This window comes from Cucurbita maxima, unplaced genomic scaffold, assembly GCF_002738345.1.
Source record: "Cucurbita maxima cultivar Rimu unplaced genomic scaffold, Cmax_1.0 Cma_Scf00002, whole genome shotgun sequence".
Lineage (NCBI taxonomy): Eukaryota > Viridiplantae > Streptophyta > Magnoliopsida > Cucurbitales > Cucurbitaceae > Cucurbita > Cucurbita maxima.
In genome coordinates this window covers 2,913,489-2,935,032 of record NW_019272018.1, presented here as the reverse complement: position 1 = coordinate 2,935,032, position 21,544 = coordinate 2,913,489, and the positions used below count along the sequence as shown (strand labels likewise).

At 37.9% G+C, this 21,544-nt stretch overlaps 4 protein-coding genes across 5 annotated transcripts; 1 reads left to right on the top strand and 3 right to left on the bottom strand.

Moving 5' to 3' along the window:
- Positions 1-1,770: 1,770 nt before the first annotated feature.
- Positions 1,771-4,367, bottom strand: LOC111466872. The gene is made up of 4 exons (XM_023111547.1): positions 3,852-4,367; positions 3,389-3,760; positions 2,116-2,655; positions 1,771-2,032 (listed from the first exon to the last, which is right to left on the bottom strand). The coding sequence occupies exons 1-4, from the start codon at positions 4,320-4,322 to the stop codon at positions 1,937-1,939; spliced, it is 1,479 nt and encodes a 492-aa protein (XP_022967315.1). The 5' UTR covers positions 4,323-4,367; the 3' UTR covers positions 1,771-1,936.
- Positions 4,368-7,929: 3,562 nt separating this feature from the next.
- LOC111466795 (NAD(H) kinase 1-like) lies at positions 7,930-12,402 on the bottom strand. The gene is made up of 11 exons (XM_023111413.1): positions 12,159-12,402; positions 11,508-11,661; positions 11,237-11,356; positions 10,422-10,600; positions 10,024-10,137; positions 9,773-9,867; positions 9,540-9,646; positions 9,274-9,347; positions 9,044-9,122; positions 8,583-8,890; positions 7,930-8,484 (listed from the first exon to the last, which is right to left on the bottom strand). Exons 1-11 carry the CDS (start codon positions 12,183-12,185, stop codon positions 8,176-8,178), a joined length of 1,566 nt encoding a protein of 521 aa, XP_022967181.1. The 5' UTR covers positions 12,186-12,402; the 3' UTR covers positions 7,930-8,175.
- Positions 12,403-13,210: 808 nt separating this feature from the next.
- Positions 13,211-16,883, top strand: LOC111466996 (protein TRAUCO-like). Of its 2 annotated transcripts, none has more exons than XM_023111748.1 (2): positions 13,211-14,372; positions 16,396-16,883. In XM_023111748.1, exons 1-2 carry the CDS (start codon positions 13,388-13,390, stop codon positions 16,671-16,673), a joined length of 1,263 nt encoding a protein of 420 aa, XP_022967516.1. In that variant the 5' UTR covers positions 13,211-13,387; the 3' UTR covers positions 16,674-16,883. The 2 variants fall into 2 exon arrangements, with proteins under 2 accessions (XP_022967516.1, XP_022967524.1); XM_023111756.1 differs by lacking the exon at positions 16,396-16,883 and adding an exon at positions 15,699-15,763.
- A 753-nt stretch (positions 16,884-17,636) lies between these two features.
- LOC111467052 (THUMP domain-containing protein 1 homolog) lies at positions 17,637-21,396 on the bottom strand. Its single transcript, XM_023111837.1, has 7 exons — positions 21,290-21,396; positions 21,060-21,179; positions 20,051-20,539; positions 19,752-19,891; positions 19,532-19,652; positions 18,704-18,844; positions 17,637-17,966 (listed from the first exon to the last, which is right to left on the bottom strand). Exons 1-7 carry the CDS (start codon positions 21,353-21,355, stop codon positions 17,883-17,885), a joined length of 1,161 nt encoding a protein of 386 aa, XP_022967605.1. The 5' UTR covers positions 21,356-21,396; the 3' UTR covers positions 17,637-17,882.
- Positions 21,397-21,544: the final 148 nt, after the last annotated feature.

The window sequence follows — 21,544 nt, the reverse complement described above, 5'->3', positions numbered from 1 at the left end:
CATGAAGACTGCCCCTGCGGCGTCAAAACCAGCAGGGGTGGTGGAGAAGAAGATTAGAGGATTCAAAAGCCATTGAAAAGAAAGGATCGGGGTTGTTAAACCGAGAGGGCTCTGATACCATGTGAATGTTTGATTAATCCACCACACCTAAATGGTGTGAAAGTTATCTTATTTATAATCATATGAATTACAAGGATATGGAAATAGTAATAAATGGAAATAACAATAAATGGAAAGATACCTATGATAATAAGGCAAATATCTAATATTTGCCTTATAATAAAATATCAAATATAATATATATGGTAAATTATAATTTATTACTAAATATCCTTAACACCCCACCGCAAGCTAAGCGTCGGATTTAAACGAACGTGAAGCTTGAATTTGAAAAATTCAAAGAGGTTGAGAAACACTTTTCATGAAGATGCTAACAACCCGGTTCTTGGCCATCAAAAATTTGCAGAGGGATCGCCGCTCAGCGGCGATGCTGCCTTGGCTTCGGCGAGAATATGTCTAACCCATGAAAAGGGATTGTCGCTTAGCGACGATGCTGCCTTGGCTCTGGTGAGAATATTTCTAACCCCAAGAAGTAGAAGGAGAAACCTAGAGCAAGGGACAAAGACAATGTTGAAGCCGGAAGAGTCGCCACATTGGGCGAAGGAGCCGAAACCTAGAGCAAGGGACAAAGACAATGTTGAAGCCGGAAGAGTCGCCACATTGGGCGAAGGAGCCAATTTTGGCGAGAAGGGCAGTCGGAAGAGTCGCCTCATCGGGCGAAGAAGCCAATTTTGGACGAAAGGGTTGCGGCAACTTGGTTGGCGAATAGGCCAGTGCGGCACCCAGATTCCGAAGGTAAATCTCAGCAAAAGGTTGATAGGTTTAGGTTAGGGTTTATGTGAAGGATGAAGGTTGATTGGGAAGAAAATGAGAGAGACTATATTGGCCAAGGGGAAAATCGATTGGGTTGGAAAAAGTGAGGTTGTATGTACAGAGTATGACGAAAGGTGATTTGGAGGTCAATAGGGTGGAGCCAAAGAGTAATCAATCGGCTCCGACTACGGCAGCCATGAAGACTGCCCCTGCTGTGTCAAAACAAGCAGGGGTGGTGGAGAAGAAGATTAGAGGATTCAAAAACCATTGAAAAAAAAGGATCGAAGTTGATAAACCGAGAGGGCTCTGATACCATGTGAATGTTTGATTAATCCACCACATCTAAATGGTTTGAAAGTTATCTTATTTATAATGAAATGAATTACCAGGATATGAAAATAGTAATAAATGGAAATAGCAATAAATGGAAAGATACCTAAATAAGGCAAATATTAGATATTTGCCTTATAATAAAATAGCAAATATAATATATATGGTAAACTATAATTTATTACTAAATATCCTTAACACCGCCCTTTCCCTCCATGATATTCATCATAGAACTCATTAAGCCAATGTTAGCCCAACAAGCCAGGTCCAGCAGTGTGCGAGCTCGCCTAATGGGCCCATCTCATATGCTTAGGTCATGTGTAGAAAAATACTACACATCCTACCTTTCCCATATTGGAAAGCTGCTATGATAGATCCCACCATGTTGCATGTGTTTGCATTTTCCGACACCAATAGTTGGGTTAGTAATTCTTAAAATACTCAAATCATGTGCTACTCTTACAACAAAGATAAGGCACTTATGTATGGATGACGGCGGCTTTCAAATCCTTCACACCCATTAAAAGCTTGTCACTTCTTTGACTCTAAGAAAAATTAGTATATACAAAAAAGTTAAAAAAATATGTCAATGCCTTTTGTTTGATTTCCTTTGTATATCATAAACTTATTACATCTCAAAACAGATATATAAATTTTAACTCAATTTCTGCCATCTAATTAGTAGCATATTAAACGCACTAAACTTGATACCCAAAGGAAGAAAGCTAAAGGTTTAAGCCATGACTTCCCCATGATAACAAGGCCTATAGCTCACTTCTGTAACATTCATGTCTACCATTCTTACATCACAGCACTCTACTCCTTCTGCCTGTAAACAAACCAACAAACACATTTTAAAGGACTAAATGATTACTCCAAAATCAACATAAACAAGAGAGAAAGTGAACACACCTCCAAAGGGACCTTTGCAGATGAAAAAACCCTAATCTTGGAGACTGATTCAGCTGAATGGTTCCCATAAACAGCACAAGGAGGAAGATTACGAGCCCACTTCCTCAAATAAGTGGTCACGATCCTATCTTCTCGATCCCTCTCAATCGACTCAAAGTACAGCACATGAGGAGCTTCACAAGGGTTATTAAGGACTCCCCACCTTGTGTTGAACATGAAAACCGGAGCCTTAGTTCTTTCAAATGGTGCAAATGTTTCCAATGGTCTTTTCAAATAGTTTCTAGCCATTATGGCTTCATAGATGTGAGCTGAGTACCCCCATGACATTGAGAAGCTCCAGTTTAAGGGGCGGTGGTAGCAGATGGTTTGTTGTAGGAGGCGGGACTGGTCGACCGCCCCTGCCTTCATTAGGTGGTTGATGGCGGCGGGGCGGTCCATGTTTGGGAAGATGGGATTGATGAGGTCTATGTGGTGGAGGGAGAGGAGAGGGGTTTGTGGATGGTACGAGAGAAAGCCTGATGCGTCGCCTCGGAGATCGACCTTCCAAACATGCCATAAAAATAATGATTATATTAGAGATTTAAATCTTTAACTTCAAACGCTCAAATTGGAAATTTAAAAAAATATAGCAATGGTTGAGGAATGGTGGGAGGGAGTCCACATTGGTTAATTAAGTAAATGATCATGAGTTTATAAGTAAGGAATACATCTCGATTAGTAGGGACTTTTTGGGAAAACCAAAAACAAAACCATGAGAGCTTAGGCTCAAAGTGGACAATATCATACCCGTCTGGAGAGTTATGGTTCCTAACATGGTATTAGAGTCATGCTCTTAATTTAGTCATGTCAATAGAATCTTCAAATGTGAACAAAGAAGTTGTGAGACTCAAAGGTATAGTCAAAAGTAACTTAAGTGTTGAACAAATAGTGTACTTTGTTTGAGGGCTCCTGAGAAAGGAGTCAAGCCTCAATTAAGAGGAGGTTGCTCGAGGACTCCATAGGCCTCAGGGAAAGCTCTAAAGTGTACCTTGTTCGAGGGAAGGATTGTTGGGACGGAATCCCACATTGGAGAAAGGAGTCGAGTTTCAATTAAGGGGAGGCTATTCGAAAGTTCTATAGGCCTCAGGTGAGGCTCTATGGTGTACCTTATTCGAGAGGAGGATAAGTCTCACATGATTATGAAATTATAAATAAGAAATACATTTCTATTGGTATGAAACCTTTTAGAGAAACAAAAAGCAAACCCACGAGAGTGGTTGTGGTATATATTTACCTGATGAAACCCCTTTTCGTGAGTAATCGAGAATCCCAAATCCGACAAACATTGGAACAACATTTGATCACTAACCCTCAAGTAAGGGTACCTCTCAATGCAACCATCCAACCTTTTTGCTACCAAAGCAGCAAGTGGGTAACTCAAAGCATAGCCAGCTCCTCCAAAAGCCATATCATACGAGAAATCAAAGTTAGATTTCACACACTCTGAGTTCATCCCAATGTACCAAGGCTTCTTGTCATCATACTTTCCCAAGGTCTTCACCAAATTATCCACAAATATTATCGTATCGTCGTCGGTCATCACGTACCACCTCGCATTCGGGCCGCCTTCTCTAAACGACTCCATCACAGTTCGAAAGATCCTCACCTACGTGAAGAATATGAATAAAAGATTACATAATCGGTAAAAAATAATTCGTAACTCTATTCTTTTGAGTTGATAACGATAATATAACAACCTGGTCTCGCCATCTAATTTTAGGGTACACAGCAAAGCTTGAGATATCTTCGTTGACCCGAAATGGAGCAGACGAGTTCGACCACGGTAGGAACTCACCAGAAGGTGGGCGTTCAAAGAAGACATGACCACGAGTTACATTCGGTCGCCACCATGACTCACTATAATATCTCTTGTACTTCCATGTGTTCATTGAGCCAACGATGCTAAACACGATATGGGAAATGTTGGTCGGAGGATCAGCGGGTGGGAGCGACGGCGATGACGACGGATTGTTAATCGGAAATTTTTGTTTGAGGGTAGTAAGAAAATCAGAAAGTTGGTAATTTGGAGGTGAAAACACAAAAACATAGAGAGTGAACAAGGCAAGCCCTGAAACTGCCAAAACTTTGCAGACATTTCCAAGAGATATGGAAGAAAGCTTGGCTTGAAAATTGGCAATGGTGGAGGTGATAGGTGGTGGAGAAGACATGGTGAAGAACAACAAAGGGTTTGAAGAAAAGGGTATGAATTTACATAGCAATTAAAGGGTTTGCAAATAAATGTGAAGCTATATGGCTATAAACTATGAAGAAGAGAAAGAGTTATGTGTAATTGATTGCCATCTACGCATACTAAAGTCAATTATATGGGTAAAGAATGGAGTTCTTGGCAATTCCCATGCTTCATGTTGCAATAGTTTAGTTTGTTCTTTAACGGCTAAATTAGTCTACTTCCTACTTTTTACCTTTTCTCGGTTTGAATAAGTACGTCATAGTTACGAGCTAGAAATTCGAACTCTCGACATAGAATGAAAGTACTTGTAAACACGTCGTATAGTACTAAATACTTTGTGTTTTAGTGATATCCTTTGTTCTTCTATGAATGGTTTGAGATAAGAAGAATTAATGATGGTATTTGAATCGCATCTGTGAGATCCCACATCGGTTGGAGATGAGAACGAAACATTTTTTTTATAAGATGTGAAAACCTATTCCTAACAGATGCATTCTAAAACTGTGAGATTGACGACAATACGTAATGGGCCAAAGTGGACAATATCTGCTAGTGGTGGGTTTGGGCTGTTATAAACGTTATCAAAGCTAGGAACTGAGCGGTGTGTCAGGGAGGTGGATTGTGTCGGAGCGAATTGTGAGATTCCACATCGGTTGGAGAAGGGAACGAAGCAATTTTTGTGAGGGTGTAGAAACCTGTGTTTGAGATGTTACAAATGGTATCAAAGCTAGGAACCGAGAGACGAAAATTGTGAAGCTGACGATGATACATAACACGATGAGTTTGGGCTGTTACAAGATCTAAAAGTTTTACTAGTCCTAGAACCTCTGACTTAAGCAAAAGGATTGAGTGTCTTTTAACAAATGATCTATGACCTTAAAAGAGCTTTATTATTGTTCATAAATTTTATACATTTCTTAAAGAAAGAAGCAAGGCATTAACCTTAAAAGGAGACCAAAGACCAAACAAAAACACTAAAAAAACATATCTTACGTGAAAAATAAGGTTTGTTCATGTTTTTTAAGAATATTTTAGTGTTACAATTTTGATCTAAATCTTTCTATCAGCCAAATTGTTACAATTAATTTGATTGGTTATTCCTTTAAGTTAAAGTTAAATACTTACTAATATATGATTTCATATATTATTCTCTAATCTCATGAATAATACGATTTGGATGACTAACTTTTTGAAATTTAATTAAATATTCATGAATACAGATTGTTGTTTTGACTAACTGTAGTTTCAGTTATAAGTCATTAACCCGTCAATTTTGGATCCAATTCGAAATTTTTCTTAGGAGGTATCGAGAAGAAATTGGAATGTATTATATAAATTCATACTGATACAGAAGAAACGGTTCTTTATTGATTCAAACACTGTACCCGTTGGATAGGGGTAGAGAAAGAGGAAAAAAAAAACGAAGATTTCACATAGCACTTTTGATCAAAAAATCAATTTGATTTATTTCGTACCTTTCGCTCAATGAAAATATGGGCTAGATTCTACAGAATCAAACTTATGGGACTTAAGGAATGATCGAACGGAATAAAAAAAGAAAAAATAAAAATGACGTAGAAGAGCCCAGATTCCAAATGAATGAAAACGTGACTGGTCTCGATCACTCTTCGTGACGGAATGAAAATTTTAAACTTTTAAATTTATGTCTAATAGCTTCCTTAACTTTAAAACGTGTAACTCCTCAATGGACACAGTACCGAGTCAGTGAAGATATGCCGACATTTGCTTTTTGCTAACCTATTTCGAGTCAGTGATTGTGATAATACATACTCGAATCTTTTGGTTGGTTTTTCCTTCACCTTCTTAAACGGTAAAGTAGATCTCATGACCTCGAGACAGCTTCGTGTCCTAAATACCGCTTGCTTAACGATAACATTCCCTTAATTAAGGGCAACAATGACTTTTTGGAATTATATTAAATATATATATATATGTCAATAACATTGAAAGAAAGTTTGTATAGGTATAATTTATTTCACTAAGTCAACTTAATGAGTTGGACATATCCGACCTGTATAATAAAAAACCTACCCCATACATTTACTTCTACTCAATGTTGCAATCTTAACGAGTGGATTTATATCAACAATTAAAATAAACAAAATTCAACGGTGTTGATCTATATCTTCAACGAAAGGTTAAACGTTCGAATCTTCCACTTCAAATACTGTTGAACTCTGTATATATATATATATATCATCTTTAAATTTTTCGTTCAATCGATCTCATAACATCTAAGATGATTTTATGATAGAAACTCGAGAAATTATACCATTATGGACAAAAATCTATATTTATTATACCCAAATTCAAGACAAGATAACATAAGAAATGGTGGGTGGCTTGCATAATTATAAAACATATATGCATGTGTGTAAGGTAATTGACCCTTCCATATTACGTTATCAAATTTTTTTATATAGAAAATGGAAATTTAGATCTCAAGAAATGGGCTATGTGCATGAAAATATGTGTTTTTTTTGTCATTTCTTGGTTGACATGGAGAATTGATTTTAAAATTAAAGTGGTTCGTTTACAAGCTACGTTACGACATGACTTTGTCAATTAAATGTTTGCCAATTACGTATCGTCGTTAGTTTCATGATTTTTAAAACGCTGTCTGTTAGGGAGAGGTTTTCATACTCTTATAGGGAGTGCTCTTTTTTCGCTTTCCAATCGATTTGGGATCTCACAATCCATCCATTTGGAGTCCCAACGTACTCGTTGGCACATCACCCGGTGTCTACCTCTTATACCATTTGTAATAGCCCAAGCCCACCGTTAATAGATATTGTCTGCTTTGACCCGTTACGTATTGTTATCAGTCTCATGGTTCTTAAAACACGTATGTTAGAGAGAGATTTCAACACCCTTGTAAGGAGTGTTTTGTTATTCTCTCCAACTGATTGAGATCTCACAATCCACCCCCTTCGGGTCTCAACGTCCTTGTTGACACACCGCCCAATGTCTACCTCTAATACCATTTGTAATAGTCCAAACCCACCGTTAATAGATATTGTCAGCTTTAACTCGTTACGTATTGCCATCAACCTCACGGTTTTTATAACGCACCTGTTAGGAGAAGATTTCCACACCTTTGAAAAGAGTGTCGATGTAAGTTCACAAACGTAAATCAGCCACTAAAAGTAACTACTTTGTTTCCCTTTAAAGTTCATTAAGACGGAGGAAATTCAAACATTCAACCTCTTGGACAAATGTGTAATTCGAACATGGATCCGTTTCATTCATATATCCTTCTTTTCCTCGATTATCATAATTAAAAAAAAAAACAAATAAAAACTCAATATTTGTTTTTAAATTTCTTTTGAAATTAATTTAATTTAAATTCCTGAACTTTTTTTACTTACTAAAGTAGTGTTTTAATGTTCTAGCTCGGCAATGTCAAAGCATTAGAACAATTAGTTATGTGCACAGACATATCTATTTCGCCCAAATCGTTACGCCTTTCGTGCGGGTCGGAACTTACCCATTTTAGAATCGGGGATCGAAAAGTGTATTTTGCGTAAACAAGATGTATAAGTGGAGCTAACAAGACACACAGCTGAGAACAGTAAGATTGCAACGATCTATTGCTTACTTATCAAAAATTTGTTACAACTTAAGATATGGGCTCTCATCAGCTTGAGCCTTCACCTTAAACCATACATAAATAATATGACAGAAAATTACTCTTATTTAGTGATTCTCTACCATTTTCCCCCTCTGCTACACATCTTTTTAGTCCTGAGCCACAACTAAAATATGTTATAGAATATAAATACTAACCATAAGAAGCTCTAAAACTTCAGTCATGTATCTCGAGGTCCATCGAAAGACTGTGTTTTTCTTAGATTCCAGTGAAGGCCATCGTGAATGCTGCGCAAGAAGTCGTTTGTCGAGTCTGCCTGGCACGCTGTAGGCACTGGCCAAGGTGCCATGCTGCATACAAGTGCATCTCCTGCTGCCAATTGTTTCCTGTCCTTCCCATCGAAGGATGCCCATGCATGCCCCCTGCTATTGAAAGGTACTTGTATACGTATTGTTACGTATTCTGGAAATATCAAGGGTCGAAACGACAAGGAGTGTGGGCATATCGGAGTAAATAGAATTCCGGGAACCTGCGAATGTTGAGCTAGTATTTAAGAAATGGTCACTCTATAACCAATATAAGAACGTGAACTGAAAGATCGACTGATCGGTCGACCGAAGAACATACCTGAGGATGAACCATTGATCCCCCAGCAGCCAATGAGTATGCTGTGCTGCCAGAAGTTGTTGATAGAATCAGCCCATCCCCTTGGACACAAGTTACAAAGGAACTGTCACAATAACATTCCAAATTCGTAAGGTACGATGATATTCCGCGATCAATTGTAACCTCATTCAGCACGAGTATAGGTTCTTCAGTTTCGTATTCGTTTCTTGCTGCATCTCTAATAACATGGCACTGTAGTCGGTGTCGCAATGTGATACTAATTGGACCCTTTAGAACTGAATCCAAGCATTCTTTGTAATGCTCACTGTCTGAAGCATGTTAAAGAAAATTTTCAGCAGCCAACGAAAATCAACGTCGTGGCAATATGTCGGTTTAAGAATAACTTTAAACCAATTACTTCCTGGTTAAACAACAAATGAATTGATTTCTAAGGTAGATACTTCCTCAGAATCGAAGGATACGAAAAGGAGTCATGAAACCGAGAGACCCTAAAGAAAACGGAACAAGTGGAGGAACTGGTCCTTTAAACATTGATGCTGCCTGCAATCAAGTGCCAAATTAAAAACGTACAGTTCATAGCAGTTGATAAGCTCAATATGCAGCCATGAAAATTTATGAAATGACTGCAATAACAATGACAATTATAATATCTAGAACAATAAGATGATACTCCTGCAAGTGAAAGACGTACCCAAAGTACAGTTCCATCTCCACCAAGGGTAACCACGAGATCAACTTTCGTGTGGAGGAGCATAATCTCCTTGTCTGTCAAGAAGTAGAAAAGAGGAGTCAATCGAGTGCATAAGGACAGTATTAAATAATTAGTCATAGAGACCGTAAGTAAAGGTTGCCATAAAAATTATAGCTCAAAAATGCAGTCAAGGCCATCCTTGAACATCACAAACCGAGTAAGAACAATACGCTTACTATTACATAATAACAACCATTCATACTCACCGTCTTTCCATGTATGTACAAAATTGTAGTAGTCTGACTCTGTCAGAAGCTCACTTTTGACACGTGGTTCAACATAAATGTGAAGACCTTTATGCTCTCTCAACCATCTGGGAGGAATAGAAATGGGAATAAGGAAAACAGCATTCATTTCACATTATGAAGATACTCTTGTTATGATGATAAAAACTTCGGTGTAGGCAAAAAGGAGAGCAAACTTTTCCTAAGCAACACACCTGACCATCTCAAAACAAAGAATTCGAACCGATATTGAGTTTGGTTTGGTCAATATAAGCACGGTCTGAGGTTGAGATTCCCACTTCAAAGAAATCTGAAATGAAAATGTTATATCAATTAAGTGGACCCACTCAAAATTCATGACCCTAGGCTCAGTTTTTCATTTCCATTTTGTCAAAAATCGACCGTAGATAAACTGTAACATGTAAGTAATTCAATTGAGATGTGTCTATGTTCAGCAGTAACAGACCTGTCTACTGCTACGCTCTGCAGTTGTTATGTTTCCTTTCTCAAAGGAGACAACATCGTGCTTGTGCCGATCACTATGCTCACCATTGCAGCACCATGAAAGTTTAAATGGTGCCTGTAAGTTTAAATGGGATTAGCACAATTCAGTAAATATCTAAGACCAATTTGTTACATTTCAAAGTATTTTTTCTGTAGTTCAATGCCACCAAAAGGAAGTATGCATGAAACATCACTAGGAACAATGAAATACGGAACTATAAGATGCATGCAGCATGCCTCGTTTTGCTTGTACGCATGTTTAAATTAGAGAAATAAAGAACATTGAGAGAGAACTTTTGACTTTATTAATTTATTTATTTTGTGCAAATAAATGGGCATGTTTCATTTTTCCTCAAATACCTTTCTCGTATATTTTTTAGACGCCATCTGAGAAATAGAATTGATGTCCCGATCTTGGAGAATTTCATGAGAACATATTCCATTTGATCCACAACACCATTCTGATTGCTCCGTGGCTTGTGGGCTTAGGATCCTTGACCTCTTATTATTATGACCATTGCATTCTACTGGTGACTGCCCTATAATGCATAAGCATATGTAGTTTTAAGGAACATATAAAAAATAAGGAGAAACGAAAACGAAAACAGAAGAAAAACATAAGAAAAAAGGAATGATAGGAAAAGAAAAATGGTGGTGGATCACATTTGTGAACATGGTGAATACAAAATAAGGTCACTAGTCGGTTTGGTTGCTACAATACGATCGACATAGATAGACTCAGGCAAGTAATCATGTCATGGCATATGCACGTCGAGATTAATCCTACAAGGCTCAACATAACAATAACGGACGCCATATGCCCCTCTCCCAATTCTCCAACTATATCTTGTTATCTCCATAAGAAGTAAAATACAGATATAACCAAAGGGAAGCTAAAATGTGAGATTCCACGTCGGTTGAGGAGGAGAATGAAGCATTTTTTATAAGAGTGTGGAAACCTCCCCGTAGCAGACGTGTTTTAAAAACTTTGTGGGGAAGCCCGGAAAGCCCAAAAAGGACAATATCTGCTAGCGGTGGGCTCGAGCTGTTACATAAAGACTTGAAGAGGAGACGTTTGCTATTTAATGAAAGTGTGTGCTTCTAACAATTCTCCAGCCCCACGAAAACATCAACTAATATATTCTAAATAACACAAGAAATCCCATTAGAGAAACCTTTATGCTCGAGTTGAAGATTTCTAGTCCTCTCCAGTTCAAATTTACGCTTCCATTCAGCAGCCTCAGCCTGCGAAGCAGCCTTTCCCTCAGCTGCCTTTCTTAATGCTTTTGCAACAGCTGAAGATCGAAGAAATAACATGAGCAGCATATTTTGACCAATTCATACACAACAGCAACCATATCAGCAAAATTACATAAACGTAAAGGAAAATATTCAACAGCAGCTCATGATTCAGTAAAACATACGAAATAAAACAGTGATACATACTTCTCAAGGCCTCTGAAAACTCAATAAGGTGATCATCAGTCTCCATTAATGGAGACCGTTCAAGAAGCTCCTGGACAGCCTTCTCAGAATTTAACAGAGAATTTGCATTAAATAAACCATTATCCGCCATTGGGCCAGAAAAGTTTCCTTCTCCCTGTATCACCAGCAGTTCAGTTGCCTCAAAAAACTAAATAACACGAATTAAAAAAGCAACATCTAGAAAGAACAAAAGAAAAAAGAAAAGTGCCCCCCCTGTTCCAAAAAGACTAGGGAATCTGAAAAGAAAAACATGCAGTCCTCTGGGATAATAATCATCCACTTGATTCATCCATCAGATATTCAACCACAAACAGATGAATTCCAAATATCTCCAAATCAGCAACAAAAACCCACCAAATTAATCCGCATACAAAAGTTTCTAGCAGCACAACACAACACAAAGATTTATAAAAATCCCCCAAATGGAAACAGAGCATCATATCCTCGGCTAACTACAGAATCTCCAAGAAATTTCCACCGGGAAAAAAACCCAGAAAACCCAATCAACAGATCAGAAAGCGTAAAGAAGACAAGGAGACGATTCCGAAATCGAGATCACAACAGATGAACAGTAAATAGAGAGGCAGAGAGAGAGAGAGAGAGAGAGATTACAGCGGAATTGAACTTGCTGGGAGGCATGGATGTGTATCTTAGAGGGAATTGAAGAAGGAGCAAATGGGGAAATCCCAATGCCCTTATTAATCCCTCCTCCCACAACCACGACCGCTTGAAATTGGCAGAAGCAGAAGCAGGAGGAAGAGCATGATCCAGAGGGGAATCAAGAGAGAGGGAAAGACGTTTATAGAAAGAGAGGGTGGTGAGGCCCTGTTAGAACGCGTGGCAATTGCGGCAAAGCTCGGAGAAGAATGAAGGCGGCGTCTATGCTGAAATTACGAGAATAGCCTTCTGAATTGGGAGTAATTTTTGGAGTATATGGGTGGTTGGGTGGGGAAATGGAAACCATTTTTGACCCATTTTATTGACCACTCATAATTCAATAAATAAAATAAAATATCAAAATATTACCCATAATTATCATGAATAACATGTGTCCATTCCTCGTAATTTGTTGAAATAAAATAAAATAAAATAAAATAAAATAAAATAAAATAAAATATGACCAAGTTTTGATGGAGGTGTGAAATTGAATGGTCCAAAAGAATGGTGGTAGGTGAGTATATAAATTATTTTATTAATTACAAATTCAATGCTTCACCAAATATATATATATATATATATATTAAAAATTCTCAATTAAGTCATTTTGTTTTTTATTTATTTAATTTTTTTTAATGAAAAATTGATTGAAATTGGGATTAATTTTGGAAAATTATAAAATAGTTTTTTTGATCCGGTTAACTCGATCAACCTGAAATTAAGGTCACAATCTTATCCTACCTTTTTTTAAAAAAAAATTAAATATTTAATTTATATGTACCAATAATTAGATAATTTGATATAAAATATTATTTTATTTTGCTTAAGAAATTTAAAGATTTTTATTTTATTTTATTTTATTATCAAATTAATTAAATTAATTCGATTTAAAAAATGTCAACCAATATAAATTAAATTCAAATCGAAATAAATAAATAAATAAATAACCAAATCTAATTTTTATCGTAAAAATTAAATAATTTAAATGGGTCCAATTATCTGATCATACCACGGCGAATCTCTCCCCGTTCCCCGTCTCTTCAATCCTTCAGCCCCATCCGTCGGGACTAGTTTGATTTCCGAATTTCTCCAGCTCTCGGTTAGCAGAAACATATGTAAAAGGATCATTAATCTCCTCCGTCCCCGGAGTTGCCGAAATTTTAACCCTATTGGAGCTCATTCTCATGGATTCCCTCCGTTCCAATTACAGAGATGAAGATGATGGAGAAGGCGACTCCATTCGCGCCGCTGAGATCGACCCACTTGACCCTGCTGATCCGCCTGTGAATCTAACCGAGCCCCAGAACGGTACCAGTCAACACCCACCCGATGCCTCTGAAGAAATCTCCGAAGAAGAACCCGCCTCCGATGACACAAAATCCGCTAAATTGACGAAGTCCCCTGGGAATGACGACGGCGAAGAAGGCCCGACTCCGAAAAAGCAGAAGCAGTTGTCTTCGCTTAACAAACCTGCAGGGGAGGACAAATCGCCATTGCCGGCATCCACAACGGCGGCTAAGAACAACGGGTCAGCTAGTGGCAATGTTGCACCAAAGAAATCGAAGAAGAAGAATAATAATGTTTGGGCTACTAAATCGAGCCGGAAGGGGAAAAAGAAGAACAAAGCTAATAACAATCACAATGCCCCCACTGAGGATCCTGTTTTGATCACTCCAGTTCCAAGGTTCTCCGATAAAGGAGACGACAATTCCAGTATGCAAATATGTTTGTCAAAAGTTTACAAGGCGGAGAAAGTTGAATTGAGTGATGACAGAATGAGTGGTGGTAGTACAAAGGGGTATAGAATGGTGAGAGCTACTAGAGGGGTGGAGGAAGGGGCATGGTATTTTGAAATCAAGGTTGTAAGCTTGGGGGAGACCGGGCATACTCGGCTCGGATGGTCGATGGAGAAAGGGGACTTGCAGGCGCCGGTCGGGTACGATGGGAATAGTTTTGGATACAGAGATATTGATGGAAGTAAGGTGCACAAGGCTTTAAGGGAGAAATATGGAGAGGAGGGATATAAGGAAGGTGATGTTCTTGGTTTTTATATCAATTTGCCTGATGGGGCTTCATATGCGCCCAAGTCACCGCATTATGTTTGGTATAAGGGGCAGAGGTACATTTGTGCTCCTGAAGGGAAAGAGGAGCCTCCTAAAGTAGTTCCTGGTATGTTGGATTGCTTTACTAAATCCTGACAACTGATGCATTCTATGTTCAATTTTCTTGAGTTGTTGAGGATCTGCTTTATGTTCTATGGAAGCTCTATGGAAACCATTTCATGTGCATCTTGATTGTTATATAGATTGTTCTTTTACACTTGACTTCGACTTGTGATTTTATGTGAGATCCCACCTCAGTTGGGGAGGAGAACAAAATGCCCTCTATAGGGGTGTGGAAACCTCCCTAGCAGACGCGTTTTAAAAACTTTGAGGGGAAGCCCGAAAGGGAAAGCCCAAAGAGGACAATATCTGCCAATGGTGGGCTTAGGCCGTTATAAATGATACAAGAGCCAGACACTAGGCGATGTGCTAGCAAAGAGGTTGAGTCCCGAAGGGGGTGGACACGAGGCGGTGTGTCAGCAATGATGCTGGGCCCCGAAGGGGGTGGATTGTGAAATCCCACATCAGTTGGGGAGGAGAACAAAGTACCCTTTATAAAGATGTGGAAACCTCTCCAAATACTCTTTACAAGGGTGTAGAAACCTCTCTCTAGCAGACGCGTTTTAAAAAATCTTGAGGGGAAGCCCGAAAGTGAAAGCCAAAGAGGACAATATTTGCTAGCGGTGGGCTTGAGCGGTTTCATTTTTATTTTTTTATGCTACGTTCTTTTTCGATTTTTCAATTCGGTTTGTCCTAGCTAGTTAGGAAAAATGTTGCAGTTCCTGATATTTAGATTGGTTTAAGGATTTCCTAGTTAGCCACTCCTGCAGCCCTGTGATACAAATGATGAGAAAAAATACAGTTTTGGCCCGTGAGGCAAGAACTCACTGGCTGGCAAGCAGGGTTGAGGTTGCAGCCCAGTGCTGCCCCTGAAGTAGACTGCCCTTTGAGCTGCAACCGATCAATCATGGAAGTATAGCTTTTTGAAAAGAACAAACTTGAAGTTACTATAGGCCTTATTGACATTCGTTTTAAATTGAGATTCCTCTAAGATTATGTGTTGCATCTGTTTGCGTTTTCTTCTAAAGTCGAGTCATTTGACATTGGCATAGTTTGAAGGTTCATTTTGACACTACGTATAGTGTTGCATTTGGGGAGAAACGTTCTTTTTTCCTATTCATTTGGCCAAGGGGGGATGTAGTTTTCCCGACCGAGATCCCATTTCATAGCTGAGCTATACTGCAAGAGCAATTTGAAATCCTTTTACCATGCATAATGAGAAAGATGATCTATAGAAATAGGGTATCCAGATCAATAAGTGAAACTCATAAGCATGCTGTTTCCTATTTATCTGATTCTTTGAATGTGTACAAATGGTTGTATGTTTTAGTAGGTGATAAAACTCAAGCCAACCATGCAATTCACTTGGGGCATGTTCGAGAATGATTTTGGGCATGTTCGAGAATGATTTTGGACATGTCTTTATTTCAGGAGGAATAAACGTTCTGAGGAAGTGGGGAAGAGGGTACAGAAGAGCTATCGGTTGGGAGAGAGGGGTTAGCTTGTTAACCGTAGTGTAAGTAAATAATTGTGAGATCCCACATTAGTTGAGGAGGAGAACGAAACATTCTTTATAAGGGGTGGAAACCTCTCCCTAACAAACACGTTTTAAAAACCTTGAGGGGAAGCTCGAAAGAAAAAGCCCAAAGAAGACAATATTTGCTAGCGGTGAGCTTGAGATGTTAGGAGTAGTTTGGTGCTGATGTTTCCAGTCTGTTCCTTTGGGTCACATCTATTATCATTTAACAAGGTTCTGGCATGAGTGTTTAGACTATTTTTTCGTTACTGAATTAGTCATTTGTTACAATTTATAAGTAATTTAACCAACCATTTTTGACACGTGTCGACTGTCAAGTCAGTTATATAGCGATTGAGGATTAGGAACTCGAGATAGATGCCCCAGCAATATGTTGCATCTTGCCTTATGCTTTTCATTCTTGTTTCTTCTTTCCCGAGTTCTAGTTTAGTTCTTGATCGGAGTATCGTCCCCTCTCTGAAGTTAAATGATGTGTTCGACATTTGTTGTGCAGGAAGTGAGATTTCGTTCTTCAAAAACGGAGTATGCCAAGGCGTTGCGTTTACCGATCTGAACGGAGGTCGTTATTATCCTGCAGCCTCAATGTACACTCAACCGAATCAACCAAATTGTGTTGTCAAGTTCAACTTCGGCCCTGATTTCGAATTCTTTCCAGAGGACTTTCAAGGTCATCCTTTGCCACAACCCATGGTCGAAGTACCTTACCACGGATTCGATAAACAAGTCGAAAATGGAGTTTCGAGCGAGAAAAACACAGTAGTCGCCAAGTAACACCATTCTTTTAATGTGCATTAGGACTAAATTTTTTGTAGTTACAATCCGTAGAGGAGAGGAATTTTCTATGTTAGATGTAGAGATAGGCAGGCACTGCATGAGCCCAACAATATTTATATCATTTGCTTGGGTTTCTTCCACATCCATAATTCAAAGTTGCTTATTAGGTTATTTGATTGGAAAGCTAATGGTTTGATGATTTCATCCTCTTATATAGGGAATCCAGCATCATTCTTCAAATGGATCGTTGTTCGGTAGTTATTGTAGTCGGGATATATTGTTTAAGAAACACTTCTATCTTTCAAACGTTTTAATATTACTCTTCACCTTTTATAAATGTTTTTCATCATTTGAGTAGAAAACTAATTAAAAATAAAGAGAAGGAAAACAATACGGTAGAGGTCGACCCTAGCCTCATAGGCTGAGGTCAGCACATAAAATATGACCTCAGCTAATGAGGCTAGGGTCGGCTTTTACTTTTTTTTGTGTTGTTTTTTTGGTATTGATCCATGCAAACACCTTTCTCAAGGAAATAGTTCTAAAAGCCACCACAAGCCCTAAATAATTCTTGAGTTACCTAGAAATAGTGTAGTTATGAAACAATTTCGAAATTATGTGAAACATTCTTTAGTCTCATTATTCTAAATATAATTATTTAAAATTTGGATAAATATATCTTATCATCCATTGTCGTCCACCAATTAAGATATTTGACTTTCACCTAAGAGTCCCAAATTTAATTAGGATATCTGACTTTCACCCAAGAGACCCGGGTTCAATTCCCAGCAATGAAATATAATCATATCATCATCATTACCGACAATATATTACATGATATCATGTAATATATTGTGTTGGATACTCCTCCGATCTCATGAGTTATCTTTTTTCATTTTGATTTCAAATATTTTATTTAAGAAACTGTGTTCGAGTTCAACTCCATGTAAATGCAAGCCATACAAACAAACAACAGATATGATGAATCTTTCAATCATCTTCCTCCATCAAACTCAATAGCAGTTCAACAGAACAGTATAAGCATATTATGAAATTTAAAACCATATATAATACTTAATACTCAAATCTAAACTATACTAACCGTACACATCAAGAAACATGCAGATTAATACATTTCAAAGTTAAAAGGTGTCCGTCCGACCAAAGCTGAAACAGACATGAAAACCAAATAACCTAAACTAACCTATTCTATTGCTTTCTTGATGTGAGCTGCCTTAGGTTGTACTTGGATAACTCCTTGTACTTCTCCACTACTCCAATCAAGCAAATTGTCTGAACAACCCAACAAAAAACACAATGTGAGATTACACAGTTATTGTCCACATTCCAGACCAATCACATTTCATAACAAACGATCAAACATTATTTTTTTTTCATTTTCATAGGCATGGGTTGTCAACTTCCATCTGATACAGCATGTGAGATTCCACGTCGGTTGAAGAAGAGAATGAAACATTCTTTACAAGAGTGTAGAAACCGTTTTAAAAACCTTGAGAGAAAGTCCGAAAGGAAAAGTCCAAAGAGAACAATATCTACTACAGAGCCTATTCTATTAGCATCCAGTCTCACCAAACACGTTCCAAACTAATGGTTCAGCAATTCTTAAGCTTCTAAAGCCATAGTTTTTTGCCTCCCAGACTAACTTGCAGATAAAACTAGTTCTGTAAGGACTTTCAGAGGATCTACAACACTTTCCATTTACTTGGGTAAGGATAATAAAAGTATGAACTTCACTTACTTCCCAGCAGATTTAACCTCAAGCAATATATTTTTATCTAAAACAATAAAAATTTGGTAAAAGAAGTCAGGTTTGAAACCAAGATTAGATTAAATCCTCAAGGCAAGGTTTAAGATGTATATAGCTTCAGCTAGCAGAGAATATTTTAAACACAAAATTTAAAGCGGCACATACCCCACCAAATGGGTGGCTATGGCAAACATTCTATTTACTGAGTCAGGTCTAAGGAGAAATCTCTAGACTATTTACTTCCAAGAACAGAGTTCCTCACCTTGACAATCTCAACCACAATGGTTTTTTCAGGATTGTTCAAATCAACTTTATGAGGCTCAGGAACAGCTTTTGCTACAGTATTAATTATAGTTGCCCTGTCAATGCCAGTATTTGAACGGGCCTCGTATAATACTGCGAACTGCGAGAAAGATAAAAAAAAAATTGAAATATTAATCTGTGATCATTCTAATAACAGCATCCTCAAGTCAAGTCACTAGGAAACGAGATTCATGTTCACTTCTTATAAAGTATTTATAGGATAGTTTCGTTTAATAATCAATCAATCATCGATTATAGTCGCTCAGTTGAATTTTCTTCCATGTCCTTTACCAACTGGAGGTTGCAATTTCATCATACGACTAGGAAGTGTCAAAACGTGTAGGGTCAGAGATATCAAAACTGCAAAAACTAGAAAACCACAGCCATTATAAAATGAATAGCCATGGACTCTCCTTATCTTCTACCCGGTTGACAACTACATCACAACAGCTTTAAACAGTTACAAGTATATACAGCCTACTCTACTTTTCACTCAATGACACTTTTAGCTCTCCTAGTCTTAAGTGAATTGGATATGCGGCCTAGAACTCCAGTCACAAAACCAAGCACAAATCTAGAAACAAAATTTGAAACAATTGTCCTCAATCTTAGAATGCATAAAGCCATCAAGAAATCAGCGCAACTATTTCCAACTCATAGTAGCGTTAAGTGATCATATTCAAATAGTCATTGAATCTATAGTTGTTCCTTTATCACAAAAAGGAACTGACACCATGGTATTGAAATTGGAAGACGATTAAAAGGGAACGTAAAAGTAGGGATATACCTTTTTAGGACTTTGACTTTCAACAGGAAAGTTCTTTTCTATTAGAGGCTTTATTGCCCTCGAGATCTCCTCCACTGAAGCGTAGCATGCCACTTCAACAGGCAGTACTCTAAGTATGAACCTGGGATATATCAAATATACAATAAAGCCTTTTAGTGATCCAGTATATGAACTTCTTCATGCTTCATTCCTTATAGAAATTCAAGAACTATATGCAAACCTTGATATGTGTTTCCTTGTTGAAGCAATAGATGTCATCATATGCTGCACAACAGCCTCAGGACCAGGTTCTCCATCATTTTTCCGCATTTGGATAAAGACAACACCATTGCAGCCCGAATCAAGGTTGAAAAAACGTCTCTGAACCACATTTCATGATAAGAAGATTGGAAAACAAAGGATCAATTATCAGTCTGGATGTTTAAAATAGCTTGTAAGTCATAATCATAACTCATACAAGGTTTATAGTTGTAAGATTAGAAAAAAAAATAACCTTAACGTTGAAATTTTATCACTGACCTTGCTTTTATCTCCCAGTTCCTGAAGTTCAGCTTCAATCAATTGATCAATAGATTTCTCTTTCTCCTTAACAATACTTTTTGATGCATCTGCTTCAATGCAGTGTTTCTTTTTCGGCGGCTCCTCAACTTCCTCCGATCGAACTTCTGGACACTTTATATCCTTTTCATTGTCATTTGATTTTTCCTCTGTTCGACTTTCGGTGGCTACAGTGTCCCCTTGATGAGGATCTGGAACGTCTGTTGTTTCATTTTCATTGCAAGGATCATTTTGCTCCTTAGGAGACTTAGACTTGCTTTCTTCGTCAGGAACCTCCTTGTTCTCGTCCTCATTCTCATCCCCCACCTCCTCCTCCTCCTCTTCCCCATCATCATCATCAGAACCAGAAGATTCAGAATCTGAAAACTTAATTTTTTTGTTTAAAGGTTTATCAGCTAATTCTGTCAGCTTCACGCCAGAACCCTTTCCATGGACTAACTCGTCAAAAAACTGAAAATGGAATAAAGAAAACGAATACGTAAAAATCAATGTTCTTGTAAAGAAATCAACAGTAAAGCCTTTAAACAGAACAAATATATATGTATAGCATTTAAAGAATGAGCAATTAATAATCCTACAACGAACAATTAGACATAACATTGACAAAAACCAGAATTACTTTGAGATAAGCTTAAAAAATTCCCTATGTAATATTTTCCCTTTACGTCTATCATAGATAACTTCGGATGTATTCATTACTCACTAATAAGCTTTACAAATAGACCCTTCGCACATCAAACATCTTTGAATCATTGGGTACCACGCTTTACATTATCTGCCTCCAAATCTCTCTAAGTTTCATCTCGGAACTTTATAACAAAACAAAAGGAATGATTCAATTCCCCCATGACTTCCACAATAAGGCAATAGGAACACAGCTCAATGACAATCGAAACGTAAACCATTGAAATATTCATCTCAATCCCAACAAAACATAACCCAGAAGCAGTAAAAAGGGGCAAAGTCATACAGAGTCAATAACATTGATAGCTTCAATGGAGGCTTGACGCTCTCGGCCGCCATCGCAGGTGATAAAGAAACCTTGGACTCCTGGGCGTAATGGGTAATGGCCCTTCTTCTTCACTGGTTTCTGAGGAAGGAGAACAACGAGAAAATTAGAAGGAATTGAGTAAATCGACCTAATAGAGAAGGTAAAAAGAAGAGGAGCAAGGAAGAAGAAGAAAAGATTGAGAGAGAAACATTGTTGGGACGATAGCGCTGCTTCCGTTTCTTGCCGGCGGTGGAGGGTTTGTTCTCAGCGGCCATTGCAGAGAACACGAGAGTTCCAAGTCGTGCTAGTTCGAGCCAAAAAACCGTACCCCATTTTAAAAGGTTTCTCTGGGGGTAAATATGTAATTTTGCTTGGACCATTTTCATATTTTGCCTCTAAAATCTTTGCATTTTTTTAAAAAAATTAATTTTAGTTGCATTTTTTTCATCTCTTCTTATGGTTTA